At 31.9% G+C, this 20,246-nt stretch overlaps 1 protein-coding gene across 1 annotated transcript in view; it reads left to right on the forward strand.

Annotated features, from left to right (window-relative positions):
* Positions 1–20,246, forward strand: part of LOC134712724 (dynein axonemal heavy chain 2-like) — a 92,237-nt gene that overhangs the window by 39,289 nt on the left and 32,702 nt on the right. The window contains exons 29-48 of the mRNA XM_063574561.1: positions 251–431; positions 782–920; positions 1,496–1,716; positions 2,169–2,261; positions 2,911–3,141; positions 3,704–3,892; positions 4,603–4,899; positions 5,280–5,460; positions 6,440–6,720; positions 9,107–9,232; positions 10,193–10,411; positions 13,848–13,965; positions 15,146–15,426; positions 15,760–16,169; positions 16,385–16,583; positions 16,999–17,223; positions 17,534–17,638; positions 18,166–18,354; positions 19,022–19,107; positions 20,083–20,213. Coding sequence (XP_063430631.1) covers positions 251–431; positions 782–920; positions 1,496–1,716; positions 2,169–2,261; positions 2,911–3,141; positions 3,704–3,892; positions 4,603–4,899; positions 5,280–5,460; positions 6,440–6,720; positions 9,107–9,232; positions 10,193–10,411; positions 13,848–13,965; positions 15,146–15,426; positions 15,760–16,169; positions 16,385–16,583; positions 16,999–17,223; positions 17,534–17,638; positions 18,166–18,354; positions 19,022–19,107; positions 20,083–20,213 — 3,902 coding nt within the window. The remainder of the gene's footprint in view (positions 1–250; positions 432–781; positions 921–1,495; positions 1,717–2,168; positions 2,262–2,910; positions 3,142–3,703; positions 3,893–4,602; positions 4,900–5,279; positions 5,461–6,439; positions 6,721–9,106; positions 9,233–10,192; positions 10,412–13,847; positions 13,966–15,145; positions 15,427–15,759; positions 16,170–16,384; positions 16,584–16,998; positions 17,224–17,533; positions 17,639–18,165; positions 18,355–19,021; positions 19,108–20,082; positions 20,214–20,246) is intronic.

Here is a 20,246-nt window from a genome sequence, read left to right on the forward strand (position 1 = left end):
AGTTGTAACTAAAAGCTAGATAGAATCAAGGTTGTATTTTATAATGATTGAGCAGGGAGAATTTCATAGCTATTCTAGGGAAATTTTAATAAATGTGCTATAGGCACATATTTCTGGATACATTTCAATCTGTAAAAATACTGGAAATCAAATCAATTAACCAATTAAAAATTTATTGTATAGTCTTTAAAAAATTCCACAAATTTCTTCAAAAATGAGAAATAACAAATTTGTTTTTTAACATTTACAGAGGTGTTGAAAATGTTTTTGCTTGCTTAGATGAGAATCAGATGCGACTATCCTCAATGAAGGCCTCCAGATTTATCAAAGCTTTTGAAACTGATGTTGACAGATGGGAGAAAATTTTATCAAACATTTTGGAAGTTATAGAAATTCTTCTACTGGTGCAGAAAGAATGGATGTATTTAGAGGTAAGTACATTCTATTATTCAAATCGGAGTAAGTAATGATAGATGGTAGAACATTATAACTAACATTGGATAAATTACTGAAACTTGTCAATCAATGAAAATGAATGGATGTATTTGGAGGTTGGCACAATTGTATTCAGTAAAATAGCGAAAATTTAAATTGATACAATTGAATCATAGAGAAGGTTCTACTGCTATGTAGAGTTTTAAGCAATTTGTAAGGTCCACAGGTTCAGAGTAATAAGAAATCGGGAGAATTTTTTCTGCCAAACTGATGAATTTAATTCAACAGAAAAACACTATTGATTTAAACCATAGAACTTGGTACTGATCAGAACTAATATTTTCAGAATATTTTCCTTGGAGAAGATATACGTAAACAGCTACCAAGAGAATCTTCTAACTTTGATGAAGTGAATGTGAAATGGAAAGCTATAATGACCAGAATGCATGGTGATAAAAATGCCTTACGTTGTACACATTATCAAGGTAAATGTCTTTTCTTTAGACTTTATTGTTTATTGTGTTTCTTTCCACCATTAGCAGCTAATTCAAAATTCTGACCCAATTGCAATCTGTTTTATCAAATACAACTGTTCAACTCGTCATAAATTTTACAAAAATGTTGCAGAAAAAAACAGTCTGGACATAAATGTTACAAATGTAATGTGAAAAATAAACATGAAAAATGTTGATATGGTTTGATTGACAATGAGATAACTTTCAATCAGAAAAAAGTATGTAGAAGTTAGCAACTATTGGCATACTCACAAAAAATTGGTTTGCAATAGAAAAGTGTTTTGTCAGGTTATTGTCTCTTTGACAATTCAATTCAGTATCTTATGAAGCTAATACTCTGTTGATGGAGTAGACAGAAAAATTCACAAAATGGAGGAGAAGTACAAAAGGAAGTCTTACTAAAATGGCATAACATTTAAAATGCTTGAAAAAAATAATTCTAAATACAATTTATTATTGAGTCTGTAAGAAAACAGTATAACTAGTTATTTCTTGTTAGATTTGCAAGTCTCTATGAAATCTTAATGTATAAATATGTTTTACAGGCTTGTTAGAGGAATTGAACGAAATGAACAAGAAATTAGAAAGTATTCAGAAATCACTTGAAGCCTATCTGGAAACAAAGCGTGGAGTTTTCCCCAGATTTTACTTTATATCAAATGATGACTTGCTGGAGATACTTGGACAGTCTAAGACACCAAACTCTGTACAGCCTCACTTGAAGAAATTGTTTGATAATATCAGTTTTCTGGACATGAAAAAAGAGGCAATATATCAGTTCATTATTTATGAGAAAAGAACACTATTGTATTGTATGGAAAGAAAGTATTTTGATGTATAAATTCATGACACAATATCCCTTAAAAATAAATAACAAAAACAAAAACAAAAAAACATTGATTGTACAAAAAATGTATTGCTATTCTTTATTTCAAAACCAGCTTTAGATCTTATAGTAAAGGTGACAACTTTAAAACCAAACTGGAACACTGGAAAAGGAAGGATATTATTTATCAATATTCTTGACACACAATCACTTCATATACTCGACAAAAACATTTGGCAAAACCATGAAATCTAATATCCCTTGAAAATACAAATTTCCACAATCCAAAAAATTAGTACTCACAAAAATAAAGGAATCCACAGGTAACAAAACTGTAAGAAGTTTTTATTGATCTGTTATATCTTATATAGAACTGATAATTGATGTTTCAGGGAAAACATATAAAGGCCATATCAATGAACTCAGAAGATGGAGAGAAAGTAGAGTTTATCAATACTGGGGTGTTTCTAGATGGCCAAGTGGAGGTAGGTATACAGGGAAAAATTGAGAAAAATCGATCTTGAGTTGCATAGTTTCAGATTTTTTAATAAACAGAAGGAGAACTTGTGTATTAAAGTCAAAGCTATCCTGCGATATTCTGCTTTCATTGGAATATGACATATTTGAAAGTATCAAGCCTAAGCATAGAAGATTCTTTTAAAGAGTATTCCAGTTAAAGTAGATAGACACTGTTGAATTTGATGTTCAACTGAGAATCAAATGGCAGCCATCATCTTGTAAGGCTTCTAAGATTAATTTGCAATTAGGAATTCATAATTAGTTGCAAAGTTTTATCTTAAATAGTAGCAAATGTATCCACTCATTCAGGATTCATACAATATTTGCTTTGGCAAGGGAGATAAATTATGCACAACTGTTTAATTCAGGGGAGACAATTAACCACAATATACTGCAAATCAACCAAATTTTAGAATTTTATGTGAAATATCAAGAAAACAAGAATGGGGAATAACTTACATATAGCCTCCTGTAAAAGGTCATTGATCTTTAAAATGTCCTCCTAAAATATATAAATTTATAGATTACTTTTTTATTAAATTTTGATTGAAAGAATATAGTTACCCTTTTTAATCTATATAGTAATATCAAGTTCCTAATATATCTGATCCATAGAACTGGCTAGGAGATGTGGAAGCAGGCATGGTTGATACATTGATGGAGAGATTGATCGCTACAAAATCTGCATTGAAGAAATCTAAGAAAGACAAATGGCTGAAGGAACATCCTGGGCAGCTCTGTATCGTAGCTAGTCAAATACAGTGGACCAGTGATACAGAGAAAGCCCTGAAACATGTCAGGGTCAGAGGAGACAAAAAGCCACTCAGGACAATGAAGAAAAAACAGGTAATTGATGGTAAACAGGTAAAAAAAATGTAGGGAAGGAACTTTAACCTATAAGGCTAGAGGAAACTATGACATGAGGACTGCAAAGAAAAAAAGTTAAAATTTGTGATATATAGAATCCCTAAAATTTAACAGATCTTTAGGTCACTATAAGGTTCATGAGGACCATGAAGAATAACAGGTAATAAACAATAGTAAATGGATTCATATAAACTGTAAGTAACAGAAATTGTTGTGTGTATGTATTATTAAGATATGACAAACAGACAAAATTAAAGAACTAGTTTGATTTCAGGAAAAGCTCCAAACAAATATACCTGTCAGATTTCATTCAGATTTCATATTATTGGGAAACTCACCAAGTGGCACTATTTGTAATTATCCCTTAATTTACAGTATATTTATATTTATTTATGGTATACCATGATTCACACTTCTCTTTCTTTTCCTCAGCTGAATTCATTGGAAAATTACTTGTAACACATCAACAGATAAACAAGATCCAGTGGTGTGTGACTTAGTGCATTTTGTACTATGAAAATATGTACATTGATTTTTTCAGGTGACTTCATTGAACAGGTACTCAGAAATAATACGGTCAAACTTGACAAAGATGCAGAGATTGAAAGTTACAGCCCTTGTCACTATAGAAGTTCATGCTAGGGATGTAATAGAAAAGTTAGTAAAGTCTGGATGTAATGATGAAAATGCATTTGAGTGGCTTTGTCATCTTAGATATTATATGGAGAAGGTGAGTTATATCTCATAGACGGATGTTATATCTCCTATACTTTTAGCCTGTCTTGAGTAAGGAGCCTGTAGTCCAGTAGCTGTAGTTGTAGTTTATCGCTATAATTGTTTTGCTTTAACATTAGAAGCTAAAAATAGCATTAGAATAACTTTGTTCTTCATGGCTTGTTTGGAGCTTGATTGGAGCACTGTGTGTAAGAATTTTCCAATCTGTCAAACACTTACTTGTTTCAGATGCTTTGAACTACAATTCAGTTTTTGAAAAGATAACTATTGCTATTGCTAAGATTAGAAATTTGAACTAGTCCATACTTTTTGTAAGATGAGTATCAAGCTTTATATTTCTGTTATTTTATTTATATCCCTCTTGTTATTTTTATAATACAAACTTTTGTAAATAACATAGGATATGATTTCTATGGGCACAACAAATGTGCTTTGAATTATCCTTCATTCAATATGCTTAAAATCAATTGTTTCAAAGCAATGAAATAGTTTTAAAAAATGTAATAAATGCAATAACTGCAATGAATGTAATAAATGTAATAGATGTAATAAATGTAATAATTGTAATGAAGCAATGAAGTAATTGTATTAAATGTAATAATTGTAATAAATGTAATAGATGTACTAAATGTAATAAATGCAATGAAGCAATGAAATAATTGTAATGTTATAAATGTAATAAATGTAATAAATGTTTTATTTCAGGATCAGGCAGATGATGTTTGTGTCATCAAACAGACCAATACTGATTTTAGATATGGCTGTGAATATCTTGACTCTAGACGTCTGGTCATCACACCATTGACTGACCGTTGCTACATCACACTGACCACTGCTCTACATCTCCACAGAGGAGGCAGTCCTAAGGGTCCAGCCGGTACAGGAAAGACTGAGACTGTCAAGGATTTGGGAAAAGCCTTAGGAATGTATGTCATTGTAGTCAACTGTTCAGAAGGTCTAGATTTCAGGTCCATGGGAAGAATGTTCTCAGGTTTGGCCCAGGTATGTAGTAAATGTTGATTTAATACTTGACATATGAACCAAAATATATTCATGATAGATGTTTTTTTGATTGATTAAAATTCAGATTCAGCTTGTCATTAGAATATGTACAGCTTATGATATAGAATTGAAATTAAAACTTGGATTTATAAATGTGATTTATGATCAAAAGACCAAAAATATGAGATAAGTCAATGCCATCATTGGGAATGCTGCATACACTTGATGATACAAGTATTTGAAATGTGAGGTACCCTAACTAATATGATGATGATAATCCTATTGCATGTTTTGACAAAAACTTAGACTTTATACATCAATACAGCAAATTATATCTATTTTTTATCCTTGGTAACAAAAAGTAGTTTTTATATTAACAGACTGGAGCCTGGGGATGTTTTGATGAGTTCAACCGTATCAATATAGAAGTGCTGTCTGTGGTTGCTCAACAGATACTGTCAATACTCAGTGCTCTATCATCAAGGGCAAAAAGATTTACATTTGAAAGAAGGGAAATAACCCTCATACCAACTTGTGGGATATTTATCACAATGAATCCAGGTTAGAGTTTTTCTTTAATATTCAGTATAAATTGTTGATTCAATACATTAAATGGCAAAGCAATATCAACTAACTAAACTCAAGGAGGTTAAACATTGTTAAACTGAAAAATATTGTTTTTCTTTCTTACATTTTATTGAAAAGTAAACACATATAACAAGAAAATTTAACATATAAGTTTGCACACCATAAGAGACAATATAAGCATTTCAGACTGTAATGGAATTGCATTGATTCACATTTTACAAAAAAACATTGAAAATTAAATTTATTTGCAAGAGCTTTGTCTAGAATGAAAATTTTATACCCTAACTTGCAGGGCAATATTGTCATCTAGCTAGTCCTTCATCCATCTGTTTGTCCAACAAAAATGCCTTCACACTTTTCTCAGGAACTACAAAACATAATGACTTCATATATGGCCAGAAATTTGACAATGGCAAGTTTTGACACATCAGCATTTTTCAGATATATCAGATACCCACTTCCTTTTTTCCATACTATGAATCTTTCATTGATATGAATGATTTTAATATTATAGCTATGGTCCTATTTCAGGTACAGAATTTAGGGGAAGGATTGAGATTTCAGACATTTTAATTCTATATTTAACACTTTGCTATATTCTTATTTCTGTGACCTGGTATGCATAAAATTGAGAATGGAAATGGGAAATATGTCAAAGAGACAACAACCCGACCATAGAAAAAAATAACAGCAGAAGGTCACTAACAGGTCTTCAATGTAGCGAGAAATTCTCGCACCCGGAGGCATCCTTCAGCTTGCCCCTAAACAAATATATACTAGATCAGTGATAATGAACTAGTATATATTCAGCTTCCATCAATCTTAAGTTTTTGTTTTGACACTTCAATGCTATATCCTAATTTCTGTTTCAGGGTATGCTGGAAGGACCGAGCTTCCAGACAATCTCAAGTCTATGTTTAGACCTATAGCAATGGTCTCCTTTCTATTACAGGTTATGCTGGAAGGACAGAGCTTCCAGACAATCTCAAGTCTATGTTCAGACCTATAGCTATGGTTTCACCAGACTCAACACTGATAGCAGAAATCATTCTGTTTGGTGAGGGTTTTAATAACTGTAAAGGACTGGCCAGGAAAACACACACACTCTACTCTCTAGCAGAACAACAACTCTCTAAACAGGATCATTATGACTTTGGATTGAGAGCTTTGGTGTCTGTACTCAGATATGCTGGCCCAAAACGAAGGACTTCTCCTAACTTATCTGATGAAGAGGTCTGTATAGCTATTTTTGATCTATGAAAATTAACACTTTTAATCAAAAACTTGAAATTGAGGAAATTATTTTTTCTTCATAGAATCAAAGAAGAATATGTTGTTGTGTTTTGATTATGAATGGGTACTCATATTGTAACAAATATACTGTGAAAATAAACCTAACTTATTATAGCTGACTATCTAACATGGGTTTTGATCATCGTTGAAGGCATTACACTGACCTTCAGTTGTGAATTTCTTTGTCATTTGGTCTCTAGTGGAGTTTCGTCTCATTTGCAATCATTATAGTCCTAACTAAGTACAGACACTTAAATTGGTGGCCAGTTAAACCAGTTTATACAGTTCTATGTTTCTTTGTATAAAGGGCACAAATTAGACATGGCTGTGCCTCATGCATCCTACAATGAATTCAGCAAAGCTAACCATCTCAACTTACCTACCATTGTCACATGTGGTGTTGTGTAATTACATGTGTATATATTTATAGGTGTTAATTTTGTCCATGAAAGATATGAATTCAGCAAAGCTAACCGTCTCAACTGACCTACCATTGTCACATGTGGTGTTGTGTAATTACATGTGTATATATTTATAGGTGTTAATTTTGTCCATGAAGGATATGAATGCAGCAAAGCTAACATCAGCTGACCTACCATTGTCACACCTGGTGTTGTGTAATTACATGTGTATATATTTATAGGTGTTAATTTTGTCCATGAAGGATATGAATGCAGCAAAGCTAACATCAGCTGACCTACCATTGTCACACCTGGTGTTGTGTAATTACATGTGTATATATTTATAGGTGTTAATTTTGTCCATGAAGGATATGAATGCAGCAAAGCTAACATCAGCTGACCTACCATTGTCACACCTGGTGTTGTGTAATTACATGTGTATATATTTATAGGTGTTAATTTTGTCCATGAAGGATATGAATGCAGCAAAGCTAACATCAGCTGACCTACCATTGTCACACCTGGTGTTGTGTAATTACATGTGTATATATTTATAGGTGTTAATTTTGTCCATGAAGGATATGAATGCAGCAAAGCTAACATCAGCTGACCTACCATTGTCACACCTGGTGTTGTGTAATTACATGTGTATATATTTATAGGTGTTAATTTTGTCCATGAAGGATATGAATGCAGCAAAGCTAACATCAGCTGACCTACCATTGTCACACCTGGTGTTGTGTAATTACATGTGTATATATTTATAGGTGTTAATTTTGTCCATGAAGGATATGAATGCAGCAAAGCTAACATCAGCTGACCTACCATTGTCACACCTGGTGTTGTGTAATTACATGTGTATATATTTATAGGTGTTAATTTTGTCCATGAAGGATATGAATGCAGCAAAGCTAACATCAGCTGACCTACCATTGTCACACCTGGTGTTGTGTAATTACATGTGTATATATTTATAGGTGTTAATTTTGTCCATGAAGGATATGAATGCAGCAAAGCTAACATCAGCTGACCTACCATTGTCACACCTGGTGTTGTGTAATTACATGTGTATATATTTATAGGTGTTAATTTTGTCCATGAAAGATATGAATTCAGCAAAGCTAACCGTCTCAACTGACCTACCATTGTCACATGTGGTGTTGTGTAATTACATGTGTATATATTTATAGGTGTTAATTTTGTCCATGAAGGATATGAATGCAGCAAAGCTAACATCAGCTGACCTACCATTGTCACACCTGGTGTTGTGTAATTACATGTGTATATATTTATAGGTGTTAATTTTGTCCATGAAGGATATGAATGCAGCAAAGCTAACATCAGCTGACCTACCATTGTCACACCTGGTGTTGTGTAATTACATGTGTATATATTTATAGGTGTTAATTTTGTCCATGAAGGATATGAATGCAGCAAAGCTAACATCAGCTGACCTACCATTGTCACACCTGGTGTTGTGTAATTACATGTGTATATATTTATAGGTGTTAATTTTGTCCATGAAGGATATGAATGCAGCAAAGCTAACATCAGCTGACCTACCATTGTCACACCTGGTGTTGTGTAATTACATGTGTATATATTTATAGGTGTTAATTTTGTCCATGAAGGATATGAATGCAGCAAAGCTAACATCAGCTGACCTACCATTGTCACACCTGGTGTTGTGTAATTACATGTGTATATATTTATAGGTGTTAATTTTGTCCATGAAGGATATGAATGCAGCAAAGCTAACATCAGCTGACCTACCATTGTCACACCTGGTGTTGTGTAATTACATGTGTATATATTTATAGGTGTTAATTTTGTCCATGAAGGATATGAATGCAGCAAAGCTAACATCAGCTGACCTACCATTGTCACACCTGGTGTTGTGTAATTACATGTGTATATATTTATAGGTGTTAATTTTGTCCATGAAGGATATGAATGCAGCAAAGCTAACATCAGCTGACCTAACATTGTTTAATGGAATTATATCAGATCTTTTCCCTGGAATAGAAATGCCAACTGTGGAACATACTATAGTAAGTATTTTAAATGTTCTTGTCTTTTTTTTTAAATTTTTATTTAATTTTGTGTTTGTATAAACCAAGACGTTTAACTGTGTTGAACAAATGTTTGTTTTAGTAATTTATATGTAGAAACGTATAGAGTCAGAAAGGGTACATGTGTAAAGTTCAAGTTTATTATTTTGAACATAAAACTGAAAGTATTTCTGATCAAAACTAACGATTCCTGTACCTTAAGGTATGATGCTTTCATATTACAATTGATACTTTATGCACATTCATGTTCAAATTTAACAAAAGTAATTAACATAAAAACTTCTCCAGCAGCCTTATAAAGCTTGGTCTTATTGTGTCACTACACAAGTTTTACAGTCAGTCAGTCACCATCATGAAATTGTTGATAAGTCTGCATATCAGCTAGAGAGAAACATGTTCTCAAAGATATAGAAATAATTGTCAGATTTCAATTAACCAATATTGCCTTTTCTCAATTATAATATTTTGATGTCAATTAAAGAAAACTAGCTGTAAGTTGGTGTGTAAAACTATAATTTACCTTTTTTATGCCCCATTTATGGGCATTATTTTTTCTGGTATGTGCGTCCTTCTGTCCATCTGTTCGTTAGTCTGTTTGTTAGTCTTTGCATTCGTCTGTTTGTTCGTCAGTCTGTCTGTTCGTCCCGTTTCAGCTTAATGTTTTGGTTAAAGTTTTTGGTTGAGGTAGTTTTTTATGAAGTTGAAGTCCGATCAACTTGAAACTTAAGTGAAAATGTTCCCTATCATATGATCTTTCTAATTTTAATCCCAAATTAGAGATTTTATCCCATTTTCATGGTCCACTGAACATAGAAAATGATAGTGAGGATTGGGCATCCGTGTACTTGGGACACATTCTTGGTTTTTGAATGTAAAAGGTCTATGAGGTATGAAGTTTACAATATTTCAATGATGCAAATTGATTTTCTAATTCTACAGATGAAGAACGCCATTGTAGCAGAACTGAAGAGTACACATTTGCAAGCTCATACACACTCCATTAAAAAGGCAATGCAGCTTTATGAGACTAAGTCATCTCGACATTCTGTCATGATAGTTGGAGGAACTCAATCAGGGAAGACAACTGCATGGAAGACATTGCAGGGGGCACTCATAGCACTCTTTAAAAAGGGAGATGAAAACTTCCAAAACGTTAAGGTAATTTTAAAACTTTAGATTTAGATTTTAGAATTTTAAAAGTTTATCTCAATAATAATAATCACATTTGAAAAAGCCATACTTTAAAAGAAATTGAATTAACAGGTTAAAGGTCACAATGCTCGAAGCTAGAATTTAACATGAATGATACAATACGATAAACGCTTGATTGTCAGTTATTTTTCGGTTGAAAGTTGTAACTAAGAGTTAAATACAGAAAATACCTATGGAGAAATCAATCCAATACCTTGATGGGAGACAGGCAATACCATGGCCAAAAAGAAAAAAACCCAGCGGAAACATGAAACACTATACAGAAAACAAAAGTTTTAGCAACAATCCTATCTAAAAAAACTTAGGTGAAAGCAGGTGCTCCAGAAAGTATAATTAAAAGTGTTTTTATTTTTTTGTCAAATATTTAAATTATAAGCCTAATCAAAAAATGATTTAATTTACAAAAGCTCAAACTAAGAGCGGTGTCTTCCTCCTATTCCCACTTTTTAAAAATACTATTCCTTCTATTCCCACTTGCAAATAACAATAGGTGTTTTGATAAATAATTTGTTTTTATAACAATCAAGGTTAATTAGAATTTTACCAAAGATTTACTTGTATTTTTTTTAAAAGCCTAACATATTTGGTACACTGTTTAGGTATTATACCTTGTTTATTAGGTCTTTCCACTTTTCTGTGGAAAGACCTATTGTTTTTCTTCTGATTATTTTTATTTATTTTTTTCTTCCGCCTAATTTTGTTCTTGCGATAAACATTTGTTTCGCAATATGTCGCTTAGATATTTGGTATATGATATCGAACAGTTTCTGCGCTTTTGAAATTTACCCTGCGTAAACGAATACTTTTCTTTGTAGGAGTTATCTCCCCAAACACTGTTTTCCTTGTTAGCGCATCTCCTTCGCAACCGTAAAAGATTATGAGAAATTTATTTTACAAAATTGCTCGTTATATCCTTCGCATGATTTGTCCTATTTTGACCGAAGCGATATGACCGCTCCATATGAGAGTTATTTCTCCTTATGCATCTGATATAAGTGATATGAATTTCTATCTTATAAATCATAAGTGATGAGACCTAGGATCTTTTGATTTGAGGTCCTTGGTCTCAAAAAATTAAAATTAGGTCAAGGTCAAAGGTCAAGGTCATATTCTAATATTTGAATTTGGCTTATTTTCACTTATATCCAAAGACTGTATAAGATATCAACAAATTATTTTTACTAAATTGTTAGTTGCGACATGTCGTAAGATGTAAATTTTGATTGCAAGCGTACGTTGAATGTAAAAGGGAGTTTTCTCCCCTCTTGTATTTAAAAATACGCGTTTGGTGATATAACTCATTAACTAAATATAATAAAGACCTATGGTCTTTTGATTTGAGGTCCTTGGTTTATGACCTTGAAATTGATCTCAAGGTCATAGCTTAATTAGACGTTCTAGATTTTGACCTTTGCTTTTATTCTATATGTATACATGATAAAGATATACAACTTTTAGAAAAAGGTATCAAACCATTTAACCTTGTAAAAAACAACCAGAAGTGACCTTTTGTAAACCGGAAATAGCTATTTTTTTGTACTTTATTAATATAAAAGTTTATAGAACCAGATATTTTTGGAATCAGTGTCAAGTAAATATTCAAATATAATCGGAAGTAACATTTTTCAAACCGGAAGTAACAAATTATCTCCCTTATTTAAAAAAAATGTATGGAAACAATATATTTTTGGAATCAGCTTACTAGGAGCTATCATTTGACGATTGAAATGACATTTTAAACTTAGTTTCACAACTTTTCATATCAAAATACTCTGAACAATTGGTTTTTAATTTGTAATATGTTTCTTTTTTCATCATAGATATACTTAAAAATAATTATGATAAATAGATTGGAGTTAGATTTATTTTTAATTTTTTGAATTTGTACTAAGAAATAAAGATAAATTATGATAGAAGATTGTTGTTATGAATGTTTTATTTCCGGGAAGACTATCTAATGCGACTATTTTCTGTCTATAGAATTATTTTTAAAAATTTTGAATTTGTACTTAAAAATAAAGAAAAATTATGATAAATAGATTGGAGTCGGATTAATTTTAAAATATTTGAATTTGTAACCTTAAAAAATTGTCTGAGCACTTTTCCATCTTGCAAGAACACAATGTACAACAAACGCAAGAAGAACCTTCCATTTTACCAAAACTGATCAAATCAATCATGCTAACAGAAGACAACACAGTAGGGCGTATGCTCATTTTCAGTACGCAAAAGAATCTAACACACTTATCAGCTGCAGATATAATGCATGGTAATCCACTCGTACCCAGTTTATTTCCAGCCAAGAGTGAACTAGTATATACAAGTTTCCTGACTTTACTTAAAGATCTCTGCCACCAGCACCAACTAAAACTTCAGCCTACCAATATCTTCCTGGACAACAAAGTCGCCATCTGAAATTCTGCCACTAGACGCAATACATCTGGAGAAAAGCACAAGAAAGTGGACTTCAGGTCCCATACAAGGATGACGACAATATTCATCAACTAGTATGCTGTGCCGCTGTACTTCCACTTATACCCTTTGCTGAGGTTGAAGGTGTGTGCTTTAATGCCCTAACAGACATAGGTCAGATTGATACAAAAATCAACTAAACAGCCTTTACAGACTATGTAACAACATACTGGGTTGAACAGAACAGTCACCTTTGGAACCACTACTTAACACAAGGATCAAGGACAACAAATCATCGAGAGGGATGGCACAGCAAGCTGAAGAAACATTCCACGCAGCCACATCCAAACATCTTTCAACAAATTAAACTTCCATAACATAAGAAAGCATTGACAATGATCCAGTATGTAGCTAGTGGGAAGAGAGTGGCCTTTTAAAAGAAGTATGTAGAAATCATCAACAGATTAGACGAACTTAAGGTTAGACACCACAACCAGAAAGTCACAACAGTAGAGTTTGGTGATGCAGCCTCCCACCTTCTTCACATGGAATAGACATTGCCATTCTCAATTTTATTTAATTGACTTGTATACAGTGATTGTCTAATGTTTGTGCTAAAATGTGCGATTTTATTTAGTGCTGTTGTATAATTTGTTCTTATATTATGCTTGCTTGAATCTTCAGTTAAATTTGTGCTATAAAAGTAATAAAAATAATTTACTTATATTTGTTTTAATTTCTTTCATATTTATTTTGTTTAAAAAAACAGAATTCATAGATGCAAAAATAACTTATTACCTGTTCTAATAAAAAAAGACACTGGTCAATTAACAGTTGATTAAAAATGTTTGTACAGTATAATCCTTTGTTTGCACAAGTTTTCCTCCTATTCCCACATGATGTTTTACCTTTTCTTACCAGATTTATAAAAAGTGGGAATAGAGGGAATAAAGATTTTGTATATTTGCAGGTATTTCCCCTGAATGCCAAGGCTTTATCTCTGGGAGAACTGTATGGAGAGTTTGAGTTTAGTACTAATGATTGGACTGATGGAATATTATCTAGTATCATGAGAAATGCTTGTACTGGTATGTATCATTGAACCAAAACAAGGTATCTCAGACTTCATTCTACATGATATCTTATTACACTCAACATTATGAAGCTTTGTCAAATTATAAAATCAGCCAATATATCAACTTAAAAAGGAAAATGATCTTTTGTTTCATCTAACAAATTACCTTCCCAGTTATCATTGTTTAAATGTTAAAAGCTATGTAGTCCAGTATATCTAGCAAAAATTTGACCCTAGCCTTGAAGTAATTGCAAAAGAAGATTTTTACATTTTAAACTTTATACCCCAAATATACACAGAAAAAAGTCCCATAAAATCTAACTTGAGGAAAACATAAAAATCATGATTTTAAAATTCCTATGGAGATTTGCATTGTTATGGGAGATAACTCTGCAAAAAATGCAGAAATATCAATAAAAAATATTTTTTTGTTTTAACTTTACAGTTTCTATTCAACAAAATGTATTGATTCTTGATATTTAAGACGTCTTTAGAGTATAACAAACATCTCTATAGGTGTTTTCATATCTTTTATCAAGCTACAACCTAGATTTCATAATTCATTAGTTGACCATTTATTAGATTTTTAAGCATGTCAACCTCAAATTGAATAAAGGAAATTAAGCATATATTCTTCTTTTTGTGGTTTAAAGTTTCTTTAAAAAAGGTAGATGCTGAGGAAACTTAATTTACAGATATCAACAATACCAAGTATTCACATTTTTTCCTCAAAATGGTCACAAAACCATAAATATGCCCCCCCCCCCAAAAAATAACCCATAATACATCTGTTTTGTACATTACATGAGAAGAAGGTTATATAATATAGTCAAATACAAACTTATAACCCCCATCAAAGTATCATATTTTACATGAATTTTAAGAAAAACAACCAAACACTGACAATAACAACAAAAAAATCGTTTTGGCAGAGTTATCTCCCCTTCCAACAATTAAAATCCATATGGAATTAACAATTAAAAAATTGAGGTTTACTTAAGTAAGATTTTTTGGGACTTTTTCTGTGTATATTTGATGCTTATTACTATAGATTAGAACTAAAACATTTTCTGTTGCAATTAGTTTGAGGTTCAAACTTAGTTTGACTGGACTAAGGATAAAATAGGTTAAAAGATAAAATCTGATGAAAAAAAATAAATGTATCTTCTTTTATGGTTGGTTTTATATTTTAGATAAGAAACCAGATGAGAGATGGATTTTATTTGATGGCCCAGTAGATACGCTCTGGATTGAGAGTATGAACTCTGTGATGGACGATAATAAGATTCTGACTCTGATTAATGGAGAGAGAATCTCACTTCCTGAACAAGTGTCCTTGCTGTTTGAAGTAGGAGATTTATCAGTTGCCTCCCCTGCCACTGTATCTAGATGTGGTATGGTGTATGCTGATTATGAAGACCTAAAGTGGCTGCCATATGTTGAGAGTTGGCTTCAGACTAAAAAAGAAAATGAGGTAAAAAGTTGCTGAAGTTTTGTATCATAGAAACTTTCTAAACATGAACAATAGATAATACCTTACACCATAGTTCTGATAGATGGCAACAAACTCAGAGTTTTCTTTTTCCAAAATGAAATAAATCGATTATTTAAATTGAAGCATCAATTAACATAATCAGATCTTGATAATATGAAATGAATTATTGTAAAGAGAGGTTGTACTACTGATGTAGAACAACAATCTCATATAACTTTTTAGAATGGGATGCCCTGTAAAAAGAGCTAAAGAAAATGTTTGATAAATACTGTATCTTAGTTATAAAATGATACAGAGTTAATTTTTAAACAGGTATTGGTTGAAGAACTAAAGAAAATGTTTGATAAATACCTGGTAAAGATTTTAACCTTCAAGAAGTACTACTGCCAGGATCTGATTTCTATTGCTCCCATGAATGGAGTTAGGTCCCTTTGTAAATTGTTTGATGCCTTAGCAACACCGGAAAATGGTGTAGATCAAACTGACCAATCAGACGAAAGCCTTGCAAGGATAATAGAGTTATGGTTCTTGTTTTGTATGATTTGGTCAATTGGTGCCTCTGTTGATGAAGATGGAAGGAAGAGATTGGATAATTTTATTCGTGAAATTGAAGGAACTTTTCCAAATAGAGATACTATTTATGAGTATTATGTTGAGCCTAAAGGAAAATGTTGGATACATTGGGATGAACAACTCAAAGTTGGATGGAAATATGATCCAAGGTTTGACTTTATCTAAGATTTTATAATGTAATTCTGATGTGACTAGATGTTTTCTAAAAGTCATTCCTTTGTTCTTATTATTCTCTTATCTTATTAAAAATCGATAAAAATTTTGAGATGTGTAAACTAAATAAAAATGAGTTTTTCTTGTCAATTTCATGAATGATGAACACAAATTTGTTAACTTTTTATGTAAATTTGTTCATCTATTTCAGTATGCCATTCTACAAGATCATAGTACCAACAGTAGATACAGTTCGGTACCAGTACCTTGTGTCTGCCTTGATTGACTCATTTAATCCTGTGTTACTTGTTGGACCAGTTGGTACAGGGAAGACGTCAGTGGCAAACAAAACATTACTGAAGAGTGATCAGAAATCAAACTCTGTCCTGACCATCAACATGTCTGCTCATGTTTGTTTAATATTTTATACATAATTAATCTATGTGCACTTCCATTTTTAAATGAATGTAAATTTACACTGAATTAGAATCTTGATCAACAAAAAAGGAAGCAGCATACTTTATGGTGTAGTTTTGCTCAATTGCATTTACAAAAAGAAGCAATTAATTCTTCATAGATTTTATTAAAAATAAACCACACCATTCAATTTTTTATATTTACAGATATTTTTATAAGAAATTTATATGTTATTCTCATTTTGAATCTAAAGGAAATCTTTTAACAATTACAAAACTTCAGCAGAAATTGGCTTAAGTGAGATGAAAGCAGAATGTTTCCAATAGAAATAATATTTGTTTGCATAAATAGCCTTTTCAACCATCACAAATTCTTGTAGATGAAAAACTTCTGAATTATTTCTTTCAGACCACATCCAACCAAGTACAAGAAATAATAGAGAGTAGAGTAGAGAAGAGAACTAAGGGAGTGTATGTACCAATCGGTGGCAAGAAACTTCTTACATTTATGGATGATTTTAACATGCCAGCCAAGGATACGTTTGGATCACAGCCTCCTTTGGAGTTAATGAGATTGTGGTTAGATTACGGATTCTGGTACGATAGAGAGAAACAAATTCAGAAAGAAACCAGGGTATGTTATGAATAATGATGCTAGTACGACAGAGAGAAGCAAATAAAAAATTAAATCATTTGGTAGCAGAAAACTGTTCTATAATGGTGGATGAAATTTTTTTTTAATTGGAAATATAAAAGTTATGTAAAATGCTTTCAACGGTACAATTCTTGCCAGATTTTTATAAAACTTGTACAATGGGTTATTATTACCAATATTTCAGACAAGTTCTATAATGATGGACAACTTTTCTTTTAAAGAGTTTTGCTTCTTCAACTCTGTTCTATTTTGGATCTGCATTCATATTAGATTTATCTTATATTAACAGGAAATGTTCTTGATAGCAGCAATGGGTCCCCCTGGTGGAGGACGACAAGTTATCTGCCCACGTTTACAAAGCAGATTTAATCTTATCAACATGACTTTCCCACAGGTTAGTATAAAGGCAAGGAATAGCAGATGGACCTTTTTATAGGAAGACAAGTTATTTGTCTCAAAAACACCAAACCAAGTTGCAGGAAACATAATATCTATTGACGTGAGCTTATAAATTTAAGATTTTCAGTTTCTGAGTTATGGGGGTTATTTCATTAAAAAAGCTTGAGTTTTCCAGTTTTTAGACGATAACTCAAGAGTTCTTTTTAGTGGTTTTCATGGAACTTTGTTGACTGCATGGTTTATATTTCTATTGAATTAAATATCCCTTAGCTTTTAATAAATTTCTGCTATGACTTGAGGAAATATTGAATTTTATTCTTTGAAAAAGCAACCAGCATATCATGCACTTTATTATCATTTGTTTTAATTGAACATATTTCTGTATTACAGGATAACCAGATCCAAGTGATCTCTTTATTATCATTTGTTTTAATTGAACATATTTGTGTATTACAGGATAACCAGATCCAAGTGATCTCTTTATTATCATTTGTTTTAATTGAACATATTTCTGTATTACAGGATAACCAGATCCAAGTGATCTTTGGAGGAATGTTGAACCAGAAATTACAGGAGTTTGAGGAAGATATAAAACCATTAGGAGATATTATTACCAAGGCTACAATTGAAGTGTATCTTGCTGTTCAGCAGAAATTCAAACCAACCCCTTCTAGAATGCATTACTTGTTTAATCTGAGAGATATTTCAAAGGTAAAATAAACTTCATTAATTGCTCTGGCAGATGATAATAAGATTTTAAAAGGTATTTGAAAGCCAGATGAGTTTATGTAATATGTGGATCTTTAAATGTTCATTGATTTCTGCTTATATTAATCTGTAGGTCACCCCATAACCTTCAAAAATATACAAAATAGTTATCAAAGGTACCAGGATTATAATTTAGTACCCCAGATGCGTGTTTCGTCTACGTAAGACTCATCAGTGACGCTCATATCAAAATATTTATAAAACCAAACAAGTACAAAGTTGAAGAGCATTGAGAATCCAAAATTCCAAAAAGTTGTGCCAAATACGGCTGAGGTAATCTATGCCTGGGATAAGAAAATCCTTAGTATTTCATAAAATTCAATGTTTTGTAAGCAGGAAATTTATAAAAATGAACAAAACACATACAATATTATAATCCATGATAAAAGACCCTAATAAAAATCAGAGACCTTTTTCAAATTAAAACTATGAACAATAGCATATATGGCCGTACATAAAACAACAACTACAGACTCTTTGATTGGGACAGCCACATAAAAAATGTGTTTTACTCATTTATGCTCAGACCTTTCGTGAGACCTGTTTGTAATTCAATGTTGTAAATTAACTCCCTTTAGTTTGTATTATTTTCAAATTTTTGTATTTTCAGGTGTTCCAAGGAATGTTAAGAGCACACAGACATGTACATGATACCAAGAATGCTATGATACGATTGTGGATACATGAATGTTTTAGGTAATGAGTTTATCAATAACAATGTCCATTGCAAATCTCAAAACAAATTTCTTTACATTATAGAAGTATAGAATACTTCTTTTTTAAAAATCAAAATTGAGATACTATTTGTCAAGCCAAATTACCAAAATCTGTGTTTTTATTGGCCCACTGTACAGAGGGGCATTAAGTGTAATCCATATCGGTCCATATGTCCATCCAATACCTACGTCCCAACTGTCCTCAAGATTGGTTTCTGCCTCAACCAAATGTTATGAAACACAAACTCAATGTTTATTTAAGAATTGAATGCTTCTTTTTGTAAATTTATTGGGGTGTAAAAGCGTTGACCGAAGTACATTTTGTATGAAGCGCGGAAGCGCTTCATTTTAAAAATGTACGCACGGTCAACGCTTTTACAACCCTATAAAGTTATAAAAAGAAGCATTCAATACTTATAATTACATTACTTAGCTAGGATCATGAAAACACGATTTTTATCAAGTTTTATTTAATTTACCTGTGCACTTTATTGTGGGACCTCGTGTCATCATGAATGATAAGTTTTATTGTCTATTGCAATTGCTTACGGAATAACATGTGATGTGCATTTAGCCAATCAGAATAACGTGTTATAATGAAACATACATCTAATGTAATTATTACTACAAAACACAAATCTAGTACAAAATTGGGTGGTATCTTGTTTCATGCATAAGTAATGCCCCTTTATAAACATAAAAATTGCTGAAATTTAGTTTGTCTCAACCAAATGTTATGAAACTTATACACAATGCTTTTAATCACAAAATGGTTTTAATCACATAAATCATGCATCTGTAGGTGAATGTTAACTCATGGATATTTACAAGCCGAGGCATCTGTGCTCATTGACACATTCTTCCTTTATTTTTTACATTTTTGGTACTTGCATGCTCTAGTAGATACATTATACATAATGTTTGGTATAATTGAAAGTTTGCAATTCTTTTCCAGGGTATTTTCAGACAGACTGGTGGACACCTTTGACTATGAAAGTTTTGTTGCCATTTTAACAGAGAAGTTAGCATCTTTGTTTGATCAAACTTTCCACAACTTATGTCCAAATAAACAACCTCCTGTATTTGGTGAGTATTAAACTTAGTGTCCAGCCCTATTAT

This window comes from Mytilus trossulus, chromosome 3 (genome assembly GCF_036588685.1).
Source record: "Mytilus trossulus isolate FHL-02 chromosome 3, PNRI_Mtr1.1.1.hap1, whole genome shotgun sequence".
Lineage (NCBI taxonomy): Eukaryota > Metazoa > Mollusca > Bivalvia > Mytilida > Mytilidae > Mytilus > Mytilus trossulus.